A 16,661-nucleotide genomic window follows, 5' to 3' on the forward strand; every position below is an offset into this window, starting at 1 on the left:
AATTTAACACGACATTATTTGCAAAAGAGGAGAGGGTTCCATAGATGTCGGTATGGTGGTGACCAGCATCTTATTAGTGAGACTGACGACGATGGGAGCTGATCTGCTTCTATGACGAGGTAGTCCATCAAAGGCAAAAATCTCAGTACTTCCTTCGGCGCCGTGGCACAGTTGCACTCCCTGTAGGACGCGCCGCGAGTGGCTACCACTGTGCCGCTGTTTTGGCCCCCGACCTCATGGTGCTGGTGGAGGAATCATGCTCGAAAGTAATTCTGTCAGACGCCTGACACTTGCCCATCTTTGCGTAATCGTGTCAAGTGAGACTCTCAGAGATGGCAGGCCTTTTCAAGAATTTCAGAAACGGACTCTTTTTGCCGGAAAGCCGCATTTTTGGCAGGGGACGAAATTTGTACGTGTACATGCACAATTCTGCATTAAGCGAACGTTGCAGGATAACCAGTGTCAGTGCGTTGGCTTGTCGTTTTTCCCGGAGTGTGCCAAAGACACGTGCATGTTGTTTCTCACACCTAGGTTTCGCAGAACCCCTGCCAGGATCCTTGGCTCTGAGGTCAATTCCCACTCCAGCACTAAAGGGAACTCGCCGTTTCTTTTCCTTTTACACAAGGATGGAGAGTGCCAATCAGACAACTGCGTCTTCGGCTCAGCTCAGATACTTGATTGTCGAAAGGTTGAGCGACGCCTCAGCGGTGATGATGATAAAGTATGTGATTGTTTCCGCGGTGCTGAATGCTCCCGCTCTTCCAGAAGAGCTTTGTGATTGGCCGTATTCTTCCAACACACAGTTTAACGTCCAGCTAATAAGTGTACTTCACTGATTCTACATGTTTCAGAGCCATAGACGAAACGGAGGCTTTTCGGCGTATTCTTGGTTGTGCGACAGGAGGGTGACCAGTACACCGGTACCCGGCTGGGAAGCTACTCGCGTTTCTTGCCGAGTACACATCTTCATCGTCGTTGATTCGATTTTACAATGCTTATATGAATGCATAAATATGTGCCATCTTACGGGGTTCCTGGAGAGGTGACAGGCTGACTATGAACCACCGCGAGAAGCGCTCCTCTGCTTTTCTCCAATGTGTGCAGAATTAACAGGCCCAATTCCCTCAACGCCCTCTGCCTTGCTCTCTGCGATGAACTCGTATACACGCTTGAACAACTGGATGCTGGTGCGTAGAATGTTGCCATATATGTATATATTCATTTAAATCCGGTAGACGCGATGAATGCGGACAAAGCAAAACTAAAGGATTGGCAAAGCACCGATGATGCTCTGGGTTCTATATAGCAGACCTCGGCCGTTTTCAGGGCAACTCGCACCCCCTGCCAGATATGTACCACCTTTTCTGACATCTCAGATGACAGCGTGCGCTGCGTGGTGCTCACTGGGGTCGGTGAGAAGGCTTTCGCGGCAGGCGCTGATGTGAAGGAAATGCAGAGGCTCAATTTTGCCGACATCGTGACATCGGGTGATTTGCTGGCCAAGTGGGCGAGGATACACTCATTCAGGTGAGCGTGTCGTGTCACCGGTTGCACTCGTATGAACAAACTTGGCCGCCGGCCAACGTTTATACGATTTACTTCCTTGGATCGTTATTGTCGCCCAGGTCGAGCGACAATGGTCCGCCAGTGAAGGGACACCGATAGGTTTAAGGGAAGTTTTCCAGAACTGATCCATTAATCTAATGCAAGCTGTCGATGATTCCATCGAGGAGTGGATCAACGTCCTTTCTTGCACCCGCGTTTATAGGCTCATAGAGTCGGGTACATATGATGTTGATGAATTCCCTTCATAGAAACCGACTGAGTCTCGATAATTCCACAAATAACGAATGTGTTCCTGAGGGCGAAAAATCGGCTAACAATCCACATGAGTATGAGGAGAAACAGGTGGTTACTCGTACCGAACTACCTCTGCCAGAGTAGTGAAGTGATGGCGTACTTCGTCGGTGAGGTAGAACTTCTGTAGCAGTAGCATCAATCAGAGACATTTTGGTTTGACCTTGTTGATGATTCTACATTGGCCCTGTAGGAAACCAATCGTGTGTGCTGTCAATGGATACGCTCTCGGAGGAGGCTGCGAACTGGCCATGATGTGTGACGTTGTCATCGCCAGTACACAGGTATGTGGGTCTGACCATGGAGATTAGCAGATGGCAAAGAAGTAAGAAGAAAACAAAAAAAAGCAATTGGTAGTCACGGGTAAGTGTTCGCGCAGTAAGAATTTGCTTTGTCGATGCTGTAGCAATCCACGCCTGTGGCACGCTCGTGACACGAAAAGGTCATCGATTCGAGAGGCACGGAAGTGTGTACTGGTGTCAAGTTCGCCGTGTCATCTGTAAGACCAGTGCTTGACGTGTACCACTTGCTGCCAATCATACGCGGTATTAGCAATTTGGTCTCCCATCATTGGTGTAGGTAGATATGCGGCATTTTTCCCGTATTCAACAATTTCAGGCTATGTTTGGTCAGCCAGAAGTGCGGATCGGAACGATCCCAGGTAAAGGTGACTGCTGTCGCTTGACACCGGCAAAACTGCTCGCACCTGCTGATTTCACGTAAAAAGCGTGTGCAACGACGGTAGATACAGCAGTTATTCTAAGGGATATTCTTCTATGCAATCCGTGATAAGTACCATTACCCTAGTATTGTTAAAAGGCGTGACAGTGCGACACAGAGTATGCCTAAACGGAGCAGGGGCACGCATGAATATAGGCCCCCGTTTAACACTGTAGGTCATGATGGAGAAACGGCGCTTTCACTTAAGATAGAGGCGCCACATGGGATCTTCGTGGCGCGGAGGGTGTTGGACGTACGCTTGCGGAGCTGGCATCTACCTTTCAGGAAACAGACAACGCCGGGGCGTGTGAAATGTTCACGCAGGAATGGGAGGCTCTCAGCGGCTGCCCCGTGCTGTTGGAAAGAGCTTGGCGATGGAAATGATCCTCACAGGGGAACCTATAAACGCGGAACGCGCTCTTCAGGCCGGTAGTCATATATCACCCTGAACATGTGAAGGCCTGCTGTTTCTCCTTTCTGATTAAAACGTGTGGAAATGGTCTGCACGGCTCATTTCCCGTCTCATCTACCATGTTTGACAAAATTGTTAACATGATTTCTCCTACCTTGTGTTCGCTGCATGAGCAAGCCTATCGTTTATATTGCTGTATGGTGCTGAGACATTTCCGGTAGGAATCCAAAATTTAGGGTGATCATCTGCTGTTGCAGCACACCAGGGGTCGTCCTCTGCCATAAAACTAACACGGGGGTTTATAGGAGCGGGTCGGCTGGTACCCGTTCCCACGCGTGAATGTTGTTCGCCACTTTGCGATGCTTGTCGTCTACAGGCCAAAATCGTTCCACCGTCCTTGTCCTGCCACTTTTTTAGGGTTGATAAGCCGAGTGGTGCCGCCTTCACATGTGGTGGATGAGGCAGTCAAAGTCGCAACATCCATTTCGAGCCATTCCTTGCCGATGCGTGCGTCTAGAAATGCAGATTATGGATTCCTCTGTTTGTCCTACTGGTAGAACGCTAGATCACTAGAACGTTCAAGGCCGTTGCCGATCTTGTGTGGTGAAGCTATAGTAATCACCATTGTGCCCTGTAGCTATTTGCTTGTGTTTGTCCAGCATCATTTTAATATCGAACATGTGGCGCCGTACCTGTCTACAAAAATATCCAGACTAGACGGTTGAGCTTTACCTCATCGACTTGCCTTTGGTCATCGCTCTTTGCATCGGCCTATCCTGTCATTACGCAGTCATTGCGGCGAAGGAGTGCGTCAATCGAGCGTACGAAATGCCATTACAAGAAGGCCTGCTCTTCGAAAGGCGTCTTTTCCACGGGACGTTTGCATACGAAGACCGCAGAGAGGGCATGACCGCCTTTGTGGAAAAACGAACTCCTCAGTGGCATCACAAATGATCCCCCTGGGACATGCTACCCTTCAGGCTGACCGTGCAGAAGTGCGGCTCCCCGTCCCAGGCTTTTGAGCAAGTGCAGAAAAAGAGTTTCGAGTTTTCTCTCCTCTGTGATGTCATATGTCCTCGCAGAAAACAGGATGCACCCGCGTGATCTCTTTCGATTCATGCTTTCGCACAGTCGCATCACCGATGCGTTTTTCCGTAGATACCACAACAGGCAGTCGTGAATCCGTCGGCTGAGCGACCAGACGCATTTCCCCTAACAGAGACACTGAGACACAAATGGCCGCCGACATGCATTCCTCTGACTCGAAAGGGTCAACCTACAACTAGGACAATCAACACGCAGCTATACACAAACGTACACTGACACTGTGGCGCTTTGGCACGAAGCATACATTATCCATAGTCACTTGAGTTATGATACGTGTTGCATCGCTGATCCCACCTTGAATCTCAGCAGAGTGTAGCGTGCGAAGCATTTGGGTGTAGTCCTACAAACAGATGTTCACGCTACCAGAACGGTGGTAGAGACCAGAGTTCGTCACGCTCGGTATTGAGGTACTGAATGTGTCTCAAAGAAAAGGTGAAACAATATGGGATACTGTTCACGCAGTGAGATAATGACTGAATCTCAAGCTCATGGTGTGGAGACGAAGTCTTGGATGAGCGTGTTCTGTCTTCCCATGGCACCTGACAGTGGCGTAATACTGCGGCAGCACGATAGCGACATTGAGACGAATAAGTGGGACACATATGCGCATAATAAATGAACGAAGTAACTGCATGAGGTGTGTGTTTTCACTGCCTTAATCAGCCATCAGTGGACAGTTGCTCTAAGGTTTTACGCTACTGACCACGTCCCGTACGGCATCGCAGTGTTGCTTCACGGCATCTCCAAAGGCCTCTGCTCCACACGGGTGCAGCTTCGCAACGGAGAGACTTCTGCAGGGCAGAAGTTTTGCAGGACAAAAAAACGCGACCATAACGACTCTTCTTCAGGACGTCTGTTGCTCCACTTTTAACTATTGACACCAGTAAGAGAAGTAAACATCAATCGGTTTTACGCCAGCCTTTTGAAGTGACTGACATGTGTTATATTGGCTGCTCTGTCGCAAAGGCTCGAGTGGTTGTTTTTGTGGTTTCAGGTGGCTTGCATGCATGCGGGAACGAAGAGACATACACAGGAGGCCGATGGGTGCTCCGTCGTAGACGGCTTTCTCCTGTTGAATATCCCGCTTTTGCATGAGCGGCGCCCTAATTATATTTTGCAATTCTGTGGCGTGCTGCTGAAGATCGTTCACAAAGCCATTCGTGAGGAAACACTATTCCTGCTGTGATACGCCTTTTTTCGTCCTCCCCGCAATCTGACCCCACGCGAGACAGCGCGAACATTAAACGAGTCGACATTCATAATTTCATTCCCGTCTTAGTCACATTTTTTCTGTCGGTGCCTTTTCTTGGTGTGTCGTGTCGCGAGAATTGAGTATTAGTCTTTCGTTTCTCCGTGCTGGTAACTGGGCACTCGCATCTTCTGCGCCACCACCCCACGTCGGACGTGTAGCGGTGCGTGTCTGTCGTGGAGCGTAGTGCGTTTGTCTGGTGTTTTCCTTGTGATGAGTTTTTTCATGCCTTGGTCCCCCTGTCCTGTGTAGAAAGCGAATTTTTTATCGACGTGATCCCCTGCCTTGAGCCAATCTTGTTAGAGTCTCACCGTCCCTGTCATCATGGAGCAAGCCAGCGAAGAACGACCGCATTTCGAGCACATTGCTAACCCGGGGAGCCTATTCGGCTGCCATCCTCAAAGCGCCGGATGGGGCCCCTCGACCTGCGATAAAGAGGTCCGGACCGAGTGCTTGGCTGCGTTGGCTCACTTGCCGTTCGAGCCTAATGTACGCCCGTCTCTCTTCTCTCACCAGCTCTTTCGGGCTTGTGATTTCACCTTCCATGTTCAACAGGTGCGCCGAGCCGTGACTTCCGTCAGTAGTATTCACTTAAAAAGCCCAATATGCATGCGTTTTTGTCGTCTCACGGGTGGCGGTAGGAAGACGCGACCTGCTCAGTACCATGCCAGAAGAAATTATCTGCTGGGGGTTTCTTGCAGTTTCTTTAGCTGGGGAACATAAGGAGCACAATGAAGTGTCTCGTGCCCAATCCTAACACGGTCACTGTGCGCGCTTGACTTCGTTTCTTATGCTCCTCTGTCCTCTCCCGACAAACTGGCTAGCCTTCGTCTCGTCACTGCTCCCAGACGCAAATAGGTTAAACTGCGTGTAGCGTTCGGTGTGTTCAGAGACAGCGGGATGGTCGTGATCCTCGCGGTATTACCGTCGCGTTCGCGGATGAAGAGCAACAGTTCCAGACTGTTGACAATAGGCCGTTACTGAGACGCGGTGGCGGAGGTAAGTACCGGCGGGGATTAGACTGGTAGGAAGTGCACGAGTAGGATGGTGAAATCTGTTTCTTCTTCCGTTATCAAACATAAGGTAACATATCGTAGTGTTGCTTGTCCTGCTACCTCTGCCCGAAAAGAAGCTTGAGGGTGCAAGCATTCTCTCCCCTGGCCGGCGGTCACAGATTGACAGTTGCACCACTCGGTTTGCCTTTCGAACATTTAGGCATTTGCACTTAGGCTGTATGCTCGTTGGCTCTATCTTCATATGGCCGACTGGTTGGGTGCGTAGGCGGCTGGCTTCACAAGCGCCGAGCTCCAGTGAAGCAGTCCACCGCTGCCTTCAACGAGAAAAACAAGGAGGAAGAGGAGCTTCGCCTTGGCAAGAAAGGAAAGAGCGAACAGAAGAAGCAACAGCAACAACAACAGGCAAGTCATGCATGGAGCACCGGTGTATTAAGCGCCCCCACTATACCACGGTGGCAGGCGCGGAGCCGAAACCCTGATGGTCACAGGGGTGACTCAAGGCAGGCTACGACTATGTTCCATGCAGTATAAACGTGATTGGGAGCAGGTGCTCATCATCTTCAGTTAGGAGTTGACGATGGAGAAGGTGTTCTAGGCAGTGGCCTTCTCGACACCGTTATAGTTCTTTTCTTTGCGATTTGCTCAGGCTCGCTTTGCACGGATTCACGCGCGTCACAGGGCATTCAGCGAGTGGTCGGTGCAACCCACAAACGAGTGGGCGGTGGAGGCCGAGATTCCTCTGTCTCAGTTGTACAAACACGCTGTGGAGAGCGGTAAGGCCTGGTCACGTGGACAGTCTGTTAATGAGCTGTTCCACACGGTTCATAAAAAAATGCATGCACTCAAATGTGTACAAAAAAAAGGACAGTGCCGGAAGCCGTCGCCGCAAGGGAGCGTGCAGCGTTGTTACAGAGCACCGGTGCAATACCGCCTTCACATCAACGGTTCAAGGTTCTTAATCCGTTCAATAACGATGCGCTACGCGTCGGAGCGGTCAACAGAACAACTCACCTCGATGTTTCTTTTCAGCTTTCGGCGCCACAAGGTGAAATCAACGTGCTTGCCCACGTTGTACTATGGCGCTGATGCGTCGCAACTCTCCAGCCAAGGCCTGGGCATAACGGGAAAGCAACGCAGGAACTGAATGGCTTTTCTTTTTTGTGGATAGCTTCAGCGTACCTTTTTGTGTTTTCTTTTGTGGTGCAGGCAAGATTAAGGTCAAGGATTTGGCATGGCGCGGTGAGCTGCGCACATACAACAAACAGGCCGACCAAATCCGCACCAAGTTGCCGGTGGCCCTTCAGAACCTTTCGTCTAACTTTGACTATTACTGGGTGACGACACAAGATGACGATCTGATCAAGGTAGGTTGACGTCTTCCTCGCAACGCGAGGCGTTTTTTTTCACGATCGGCCTTTTCTAGGCGCCGTTGCTCTCATATGGCATACCGACTTCTTTCTTCTGCTGCATGTTTTTGCCGGTCCACTCCCGCCTGGAGGAGCAGCCGGAGCCTCTTTTGCTGTCGATACACGTGCCCCTCTTTCCAGCTACAGACGCGGTTGAATACGAAGAGGTGGTCCTCAGGCTTTGGGCGAAGAAACACCATCAGCGTGTTCACTAAATTGCCAGCAGCGGCGGCTGCGTAGGAACGGCGCCCATGAGGAAGAACGCCAAATCCTAACGTGGCGTTCTCGAGAGACTTCCGCGTGTACAGCATGTTGGTCAGTAGAGTTCGTATGAAGCAGGATTCTCTTCCGTGTCTCGCCTGCCGCACAGCACTGCGATTAGGGAAGGCTGGCTTCTTCTTTTCAGGAGCAAATGCTCAACAGCTCAGAGCCGATCGACGTTGCGGCGACCGACCAGGTGCTGGCATGTTTGATGGCAGCTCCTCAATCCAAATACTCGTGGCACTTGCACCTGACTAAGGTGGAGGGCAAGCTACTTATTGACAAAGCGAACGGCTCTATTGTAGACTTGCTGACGGTCAACGAAACCGCGAGTGAACCTCCCATGCAGGATGCAGAGGTGAGTCTGCCTCTGCGCCGCGTAGCAGTTTGCGTGAAGGAAAGTGGAGGCTGCGGGAAGGCCCGTATACTGCAGTAGACCAAAGCCAAAAGGTGGAGAGAGATTGTGGATTCGGCGGAGTCTCGTGAGACAGTGGAACTAACACGTTTCTTGAATGCGGCTCCGCGAAGCGACGAATGTATAAGCGATCGTGGGAGCGATGGTACGATGCTATCATTTTACCAGCACACCCAATTATGGGAAACTCACCCGAATCTGGTGTCTTTTCATTCGCTAGCCATTTCTCCGATAATAGCCCTTCGATTGCCTCGGTGGAATCTCACTCGAGCAGACAGTGTGTGTGTGTGGTACTGAAGTCACCCGCAGGACTCTCGAATGGAAGCTTTTTGTAGCGCCTCGCCTCAAAAGGGCGGATGTCTCACCGACACTGGAAATTGTAGCGCGTCAGTCTTCTCGTGTTTATGTGTGAACACTGGAACTAAAGTGTGTGAAATTGATGTGATGGACCCACCGTCATGTATTTCTCAGTTCTTTGATTATGCGTGTCGAACATGGTGTTCCAGAACCGTCTTAACAGGCCTGCCGCACTTGGCTTCGAAGCGGTGAAAATCAACCAGAACCTCCGCCAGCAGCTGCTTGTCAAGGGCGAAGAGCCTGTGAAGTTTTCCCCGCCACCATTCGTGGAGGCTGGAGACAACCCTGCGTCTATTGCGTACAGGTACCGTCAGCTGAACTCTCCTTCGATTGGACTTTTCGTTTGTGGTTACCACTTTTTTGAGACGATGACCCCCCTTACTGCGTGCATGCTACTCGCGTATGTCACGTGGACGGCGATGGTTTTTGTATGGGGTTGCCAAAACTTTTGCGCAACTGCTGCCACACGAGGTCAGGGAAAAAATCTCGTCAACCTGCATTCAAAATAGTCAGTGTATTCAGCGGACGTGTGCCATGTCCTGAAAGGTGGCGTGAGTTGCTTGTTGCTAAGCCAATTTTTCTGTGCATTTTGTTTCGTGCATGCTCATGCCATACGAGAGAAGAAGCGGTTTGGATTGGGTAAAACAGGTGATTGTCAGGTGTTGAACCCGACCTGGGTCACGTCGGTGTAGACGTGCGACTGACATATATCTTAGCGAACTGTACGAATCCTGTAAGTCTTGCCATTGGATGCATGATGGTAAATGACAGACTTGCATGCGTCACTGGTGCGATTCAACATGCTTCTCTTCTGGCGCGCTAAATATTACGATCGCCTGTACTTCGTGTCGTTACATTGGAATTTCATTGCTTGCAGGTATCGAATGTTCACGATACCGGGAAGGACAGGCGGTACAGGAGGGGGCAAATCAAGGCAGCCAATCAACATTATCACCAGGTGCGTTTAGCAGTTTGCTCCTGGATCTGCAGACTCGCCCCTGGAGAGGCCGTTGGCTACCGATGTTGTGCTAAAGCTTTGCATCTGCAGTCACCTCTGATCTATGTGCCAGGAATCATGTACAACTGTTGCTTGTCCTTGCCTCACGGACCGAGAACACCCGGATTATAGAGAGGCCTAAGACACGCCCACTGTTATTTGCCTCTGTGACAGACAAATGGAGGTGTGGTTGGCGCTACTTTTGCCACCGCGCAATACACTGGAATCAGTTGATGCTCCGTACCACCCAATCGAAAGTTGGGATGGCTACTCCGTACAGTAGAGTCTCCAATTATCGTGCTATTCACTTTGGCAGACGCATGCGTTTCGGGCCCATAAAATTTGCAATGGTTTCGGCGATTCTCACGTGCACCTCGGGGAATCGTCGTCCTCGTCCAAAAAATCCATTAAGGGGTCCTGTTACCTGCTGCTGATGTTCAGGACGGAAGTCAACGCCAAACTGCCTCAGCCTGCTGACGGATCGCGCAAGCCGAGCCCTGGTGACGAGATGACAGGCGGCCACAGCAAGCGGGAGAAGGAAGACAGCGACCCGTTCGGAAAGGATGGCGGCGGCTATGTTTACATCTGTGCACTCAATGAATACGACATTAAGGGTAAATGATACTGCCGTTGCTGTCCTCTTATGCCCATAGGAACTCGCTGCCGCAGGGGAACGGGCTGTTGCTTCATATTGCTTCTGGCGGAGCCACGCGCGTAGCAGATTTCATTTATGTGTAATTCAATAAAGCTACTTTCAAGAGCACGCGTTCCGGTAGACGCAACCAGAGTATCTACTGTAACATTAAAAGGTACACGCTGCCGCATGTAACTCCGTTGCGGCTTGACTGGACAGTGGACACGTTTCAAGACAAATGTGTGCGGTTCGGAAGGCCGGCTGAGGACACCTCATTGAATTATCACGGGTAGCGCCACGCTCCTTTCACATCTGCGCGCCCCGTGAACAGGTCAGCGGAACTGGCGTGTCCAAATGGAAACCCAGAGAGGAGCTCTCCTAGCCACCGAAGTGCGAAACAATGCGTGCAAGCTGAAGAAATTTGTGGCGTCAGCCATGATGGCCGGTTGCGACGACCTGAAGCTTGGTTTCGTTTCAAGAAAAGCAAACAACGACAATGGTAAGGGGGTTTTCTGGCAATGCGCAGTTGTAGTTAACGATTTACGTACAGGCGCAAGCGGTGGGGAATGCACCTAACAATGCATTTCCAATACCCACCTGTAACGACGCGGAGCCCCCGGATTTAGAGAGCACTCCGGGCAGACTCGTGCATGGCGTTGGTGGCAGTAACGCAGGGTGGTGCCTGAACGCATGGACGTTTCTGAAGGAGAAACGAGGCGAGGGTGCTTATCGCACCGTACTTTTTGTGTCAGCAATGATGTTGGGCCGTGTGTATGTCGCCTTATTCACTATGGAGGTTTCAGGTGAATCTTACCCAGTTTGCGGTGCGCTCCTTTACTCTCGGGTAGTTTGTGTTAGAGGTCTGATGCTTATTGTTCAAGGATGCACCATGATGGTGGGGCAGCCGTTGCGGTGGCGGCCATACCAAGGTAATACTGTGTGCGTTTGTATTCTCTTTTGACGCACTGTGCAGAGCACCACGTCGTGTTGAGCGTTCAGTCTTACCAGACACGGGATCTGGGTATGCAAATCGGACTGAAACCTGATAACGCCTGGGGTATTGTTCGGGCCATTGTCGATATGGTTATGGAGAAGCCCGATGGCCGGTGAGTAATCCTACGAGATACCAGTATATTCTTTTCTTACAGGTACTTCAATTGTGTTATGCCTCGCCAAAAAGTGGTTCTTTTGCAGTATAGGTGCGGGATATTTCCAGGTACATAACGCTGCTGCGGCGGCCTACTGCAGTTGTGAAACAACCAAAATCTTCATGTTAGCACACAGACAACGCAAGGTAATATCAGTCAACTAGCACCAATCATTCAGTTCCGCATCCGCTGTCGACGTTATCTGGTAGCGCGTCTGTTGTTCGTTGTCACGCTTTCCGTGTAGCACTGTCAACCTTAGTGTTGAAACCCGTTAGCACGCGAGAGGAACTCTTGGTGAATGATTTACGTTTGCTGCAACATTTGTCAACCGTTGCAGAAGTGTTCGTTTGTCGAATGCTCGGTAGGCATGGTAGCGCCGTCCTGAGGTAAACCAGAGGTGATTTCGTTTCATGCAGCCCTAGTTGCAGAAATTGTGTCCGCGTGTGATCACTGGCGTTAGCTACCAGTCTGTCTGAATGTTGTTTACAGATATGTCTTGTTGAAGGACCCGACAAAGCCGGTCATGAGGCTATACTCGCGACCTGAAGAGGAGGACGAAGACGCGGAGGAAGAAGAGAAGGCACCGGAGACTAGGACTGAAGAACGTGAGACGAACAGAAACGACGAGGAGTGAGAAGGCAGAGTGAGACGCATGAAAAGGTATGTGCTCAACATTGTTCACTGTTTTACTATGTGGAATTGTTCGTTAGTCCCAGAACGGTTTGGCAAATTTATACGAGTCTTTCGCGTGCCGTGAAGTGTTTGTTGGTCGGGCTGTCGCCGAGTCCAGAGGTAGCAGAAGAGGACGTCACCATTAGAGCTGGCAAGCATGTTGGAGGGAGTGAACGGGGTATCTCTGTGGACGTACAAGCGTCTTCGTTAGCAACAGTACACCAATTCTTCGATCCATTACTATCTTCTTCTAAGGGAAATTTGTTGCATTTGGATAAGACCTGAGAACTTGTCTGTGGCTTACAACTCGTGGTGTTATCATTTTAGCGCTGCAGTTGGTGCAGGACTCCTTTGACATGCGCTATTGCCTACTCACAAGGCGAACATGAACAAATTTTTAGCAGCGATTTGATGGAACGATTCCTTTGGACGGCCGTCCTAGAATAACACGTATGAGGCAACTTACATATTTCTACGTTGTTGGCCGTCCCCATGTGCAACCGTGGAATTATCTGAGCATACAGGAAGTATACACTTATATGTCTGCGTACACTTACACATCTATATGTGTCTTCGTGTATGTGTGGTAATCTTCGTATTCGCCATTATTATGTATATATATATATATATATATATATAATGTACCGTCTTCTCTTCTGTGGCCCACACGAGTTCAGTTTCTAGTATTTGTCTCATGCAAATTGCATGCTTTTGTGTACAGGGCCTCTGCGATCACATCGTGAAGGAAACTGTGGAGAAGTGCCGGGGAGCAATGCAGACCGCGAGCAAGATAAAAACCGAGAGGGGGGGGAAGAAGTGCACAAGGAGATCGCCACAAAACGGGAAAATTTTCGCTACGTGGTCTTCTAGACTGCATGACGACACAAAGTGGACGAGGAGGGATAAACCCGACGAATGACGAGTGTGGACAAGACTGCATGTATAGAAGTGTCGTAGGAAGGAAACGGATTGGGACGATTTCTTGCTGATGAGCCATATTGGCGATTCAAAGAAGCGGAACCTGAAAGTTATGGCGGACGTCCAAAACAAAACTGAGAAGGAACAAAACGAAACCTGCAGATACAATTTATTGTGGCCTCTCTTTGGGGTCGAGGGGCGTACAGTTTATGTGAGAACTCTTCGCTTGTTGGGGGTGTTATGCTCCCACCGGTTTTGCTGTTGCTGTCTGCCCTACGCGTATGGTTGTGTCCGGGCAAAGCAGTGTCGTCTGATATGAGCAGAACACTTTTGTGGTTTGTTTTCTTGTGTTAAGGCTTCCACTGTTTGCCTGTCCGGAGGATCACTGCGTCCGCTCTTGCTTAGAAAAACTAGCCGCCGTTCTTTTCTATTGACTTTGAAGTATAATTCATAAAAAAAAAGTTTTCCTCTGTCAACTCGTACTTCGTACATGTTTTCCTCCTGTCCTCTGCGCTACATTGCTCCTCTTAATAGGCTTTATCATTCCTATTTTCGCCGCTTTTAACTATTATGACCCTTTAAGCTCCCTCGCGTGTTCGTTGTTTATGCGGCTTCTGTTTCCCTATCTCCTAAAATGCTCCTTCACGGTGTGAGTCTCGTTGTTTCGTTGCATCGGCCCAGTTGTCGCCTCACTTTCGCTCTCCTTTCCTCTTGGTCTGCTCTCTGCCTAACTGTGTCGTTGTATGCCTTCTCTCATAAGCTCACTCATTTGGTAGTGCTCTCGTGTATACCATACTAAAAATAATATCCATTTGTACGTACGAATTAGACAGACAGATAAATACCTCAGCCCTATTCGCCTCCACGTTATGAGTTTGCTCCCCTGATTTCCTCAAAGCAAACTTGGGCGTGTCTAGATCGTTGGTTTTAGCGATTCCCACGTTCTTCTATTAGGAAAACTGACACCGTTTGCTCATAAACGCGGCGAGTGCAGCGTGCGTATTCTCACGAACTATTTCGAACAAAGAAAAACAAGGGGCCACATGCAGTTTCGAATGAACAAGCGGCTTCACTAACTCATTTTCAGTATAAAATGACATTAACGTCATAATTTGGTATTCACGGTAGCGGAGTCGTTCAGTTCAAGTTGGCAAATCATCTCGTAAACGAGTCCACTGAGTGCCTCAGTCTTGAATCACATTATAACTGTTGCCAAATTGCAATGGACAAGCAACGTTCCTGATAGTCGCAACTCTGCATTAAAATAACGGCATGTCGTAAACTAAGAGAGCTCGGATGCGTGTCAGGATTAACGCACTGTGACTCCTAACGCCACTGGAATCCCGTCTTGGAGGAGAGAAGTCAGGTCTGTAGATGAAGGCGACGGTGAGGATGAGGGGGTGGCGTGGTTGGGAAGCGACGAGAGTCGGAGAGGGAGAAGATGTTTCCGGCTTGGCTGCATTTCCTGGAGGGTGGAAAAAGAGACACCGGAATGCGATCTAGACGAGACGACGCTTTCCTCGTGGTGATGGCGGAGAGAATTGAAGAGTGGAGAAGAGGGCGAGGGAGACAGAGTCGGAGGCTTGGACGAAGGGAGGAGGAGGCGTAGGAGAGGAATCCAGATGCACTGTGTCTGCAGGGAGGAAGACGAAAGTTGTTTTTTTATTTTTTTTTTTTTGTGTTTCTCAGATTTTTGTTTTTTTTGACTCCGGCCCAGCTGCGTCTGTCGGGATGAGACCGCGGAGCCGAAGTGCGTTTTCGTTTTTTGATTTTTTTTTGTTTTTTCACAGGCGAGCTCGCCTGTGCTTGGAGCCACAGAAGGGACAGAAGTCGAAGGGGACTACAGACGCGATGCCGCTCCTCCAGCCGTCTTGGAGGAGAGATATCAGGACTGTAGATGGAGGCGAGGATGAGGATGAGAGGGTGGCGTGGTTGGGAAGCGACGAGAGTCGGAGAGGGAGAAGATGTTTCCGGCTTGGCTGCTTTTCCTGGAGGGTGGAAAAGAGACACCGGAATGCGATCTAGACGAGACGACGCTTTCCTCGTGGTGATGGCGGAGAGAATTGAAGAGTGGAGAAGAGGGCGAGGGAGACAGAGTCGGAGGCTTGGACGAAGGGAGGAGGAGGCGTAGGAGAGGAATCCAGATGCACTGTGTCTGCAGGGAGGAAGGCGAAAGTTGTTTTTCTTTTTTTTTCTTTTTGTTTTTCTCATTTTTGTTTTTTTGACTCCGGCCCAGCTGCCTCTGTCGGGATGAGACCGCGGAGCCGAAGTGCGTTTTCTTTTTTTGACTTTTTTTTGTTTTTTCACAGGCGAGCTCGCCTGTGCTTGGAGCCACAGAAGGGACAGAAGTCGAAGGGGACTACAGACGCGATGCCGCTCCTCCAGCCGTCTTGGAGGAGAGATATCAGGACTGTAGATGAAGGCGAGGGTGAGGATGAGGGGGTGGCGTGGTTGGGAAGCGACGAGAGTCGGAGAGGGAGAAGATGTTTCCGGCTTGGCTGCATTTCCTGGAGGGTGGAAAAAGAGACACCGGAATGCGATCTAGACGAGACGACGCTTTCCTCGTGGTGATGGCGGAGAGAATTGAAGAGTGGAGAAGAGGGCGAGGGAGACAGAGTCGGAGGCTTGGACGAAGGGAGGAGGAGGCGTAGGAGAGGAATCCAGATGCACTGTGTCTGCAGGGAGGAAGACGAAAGTTGTTTTATTTTTTTTGTCTTTTTGTTTTTCTGATTTTTGTTTTTTTTGACTCCGGCCCAGCTGCCTCTGTCGGGATGAGACCGCGGAGCCGAAGTGCGTTTTCTTTTTGACTTTTTTTTGTTTTTTCACAGGCGAGCTCGCCTGTGCTTGGAGCCACAGAAGGGACAGAAGTCGAAGGGGACTACAGACGCGATGCCGCTCCTCCAGCCGTCTTGGAGGAGAGATATCAGGACTGTCGATGGAGGCGAGGATGAGGATGAGGGGGTGGCGTGGTTGGGAAGCGACGAGAGTCGGAGAGGGAGAAGATGTTTCCGGCTTGGCTGCTTTTCCTGGAGGGTGGAAAAGAGACACCGGAATGCGATCTAGACGAGACGACGCTTTCCTCGTGGTGATGGCGGAGAGAATTGAAGAGTGGAGAAGAGGGCGAGGGAGACAGAGTCGGAGACTTGGACGAAGGGAGGAGGAGGCGTAGGAGAGGAATCCAGATGCACTGTGTCTGCAGGGAGGAAGGGGAAAGTTGTTTTATTTTTTTTTCTTTTTGTTTTTCTGATTTTTGTTTTTTTTGACTCCGGCCCAGCTGCCTCTGTCGGGATGAGACCGCGGAGCCGAAGTGTCGTTTTTTTTTTCGATTTGTTTTTGCTTTTTCACAGGCAAGCTCGCCTGTGCTTGGAGCCACAGAAGGGACAGAAGTCGAAGGGGACTACAGACGCGATGCCGCTCCTCCAGCCCGTNTTGGAGGAGAGATATCAGGACTGTAGATGGAGGCGAGGGTGAGGATGGAGGGGGTGCGTGGTT

The 16,661-nt window shown here is 50.2% G+C and overlaps 2 protein-coding genes across 2 annotated transcripts; both read left to right on the forward strand.

Annotated features, from left to right (window-relative positions):
* Positions 1 to 290: 290 nt before the first annotated feature.
* TGME49_317705 (enoyl-CoA hydratase/isomerase family protein) lies at positions 291 to 4,978 on the forward strand. The gene is made up of 8 exons (XM_018782916.1): positions 291 to 721; positions 1,105 to 1,187; positions 1,377 to 1,527; positions 2,051 to 2,141; positions 2,476 to 2,518; positions 2,902 to 3,006; positions 3,407 to 3,496; positions 3,780 to 4,978. The coding sequence occupies exons 1-8, from the start codon at positions 333 to 335 to the stop codon at positions 3,941 to 3,943; spliced, it is 1,116 nt and encodes a 371-aa protein (XP_018637925.1). The 5' UTR covers positions 291 to 332; the 3' UTR covers positions 3,944 to 4,978.
* Positions 4,979 to 5,176: 198 nt separating this feature from the next.
* On the forward strand, positions 5,177 to 14,665 carry TGME49_317720 (eukaryotic translation initiation factor 3 subunit 7, putative). Its single transcript, XM_018782917.1, has 13 exons — positions 5,177 to 5,900; positions 6,236 to 6,344; positions 6,627 to 6,763; positions 7,008 to 7,134; positions 7,568 to 7,725; positions 8,174 to 8,386; positions 8,950 to 9,104; positions 9,678 to 9,758; positions 10,239 to 10,411; positions 10,763 to 10,930; positions 11,405 to 11,537; positions 12,069 to 12,239; positions 12,973 to 14,665. Exons 1-12 carry the CDS (start codon positions 5,670 to 5,672, stop codon positions 12,211 to 12,213), a joined length of 1,830 nt encoding a protein of 609 aa, XP_018637926.1. The 5' UTR covers positions 5,177 to 5,669; the 3' UTR covers positions 12,214 to 12,239; positions 12,973 to 14,665.
* The last annotated feature ends 1,996 nt before the right edge of the window (positions 14,666 to 16,661 follow it).

Source organism: Toxoplasma gondii, chromosome IV (genome assembly GCF_000006565.2).
Source record: "Toxoplasma gondii ME49 chromosome IV, whole genome shotgun sequence".
Classification (NCBI taxonomy): domain Eukaryota; phylum Apicomplexa; class Conoidasida; order Eucoccidiorida; family Sarcocystidae; genus Toxoplasma; species Toxoplasma gondii.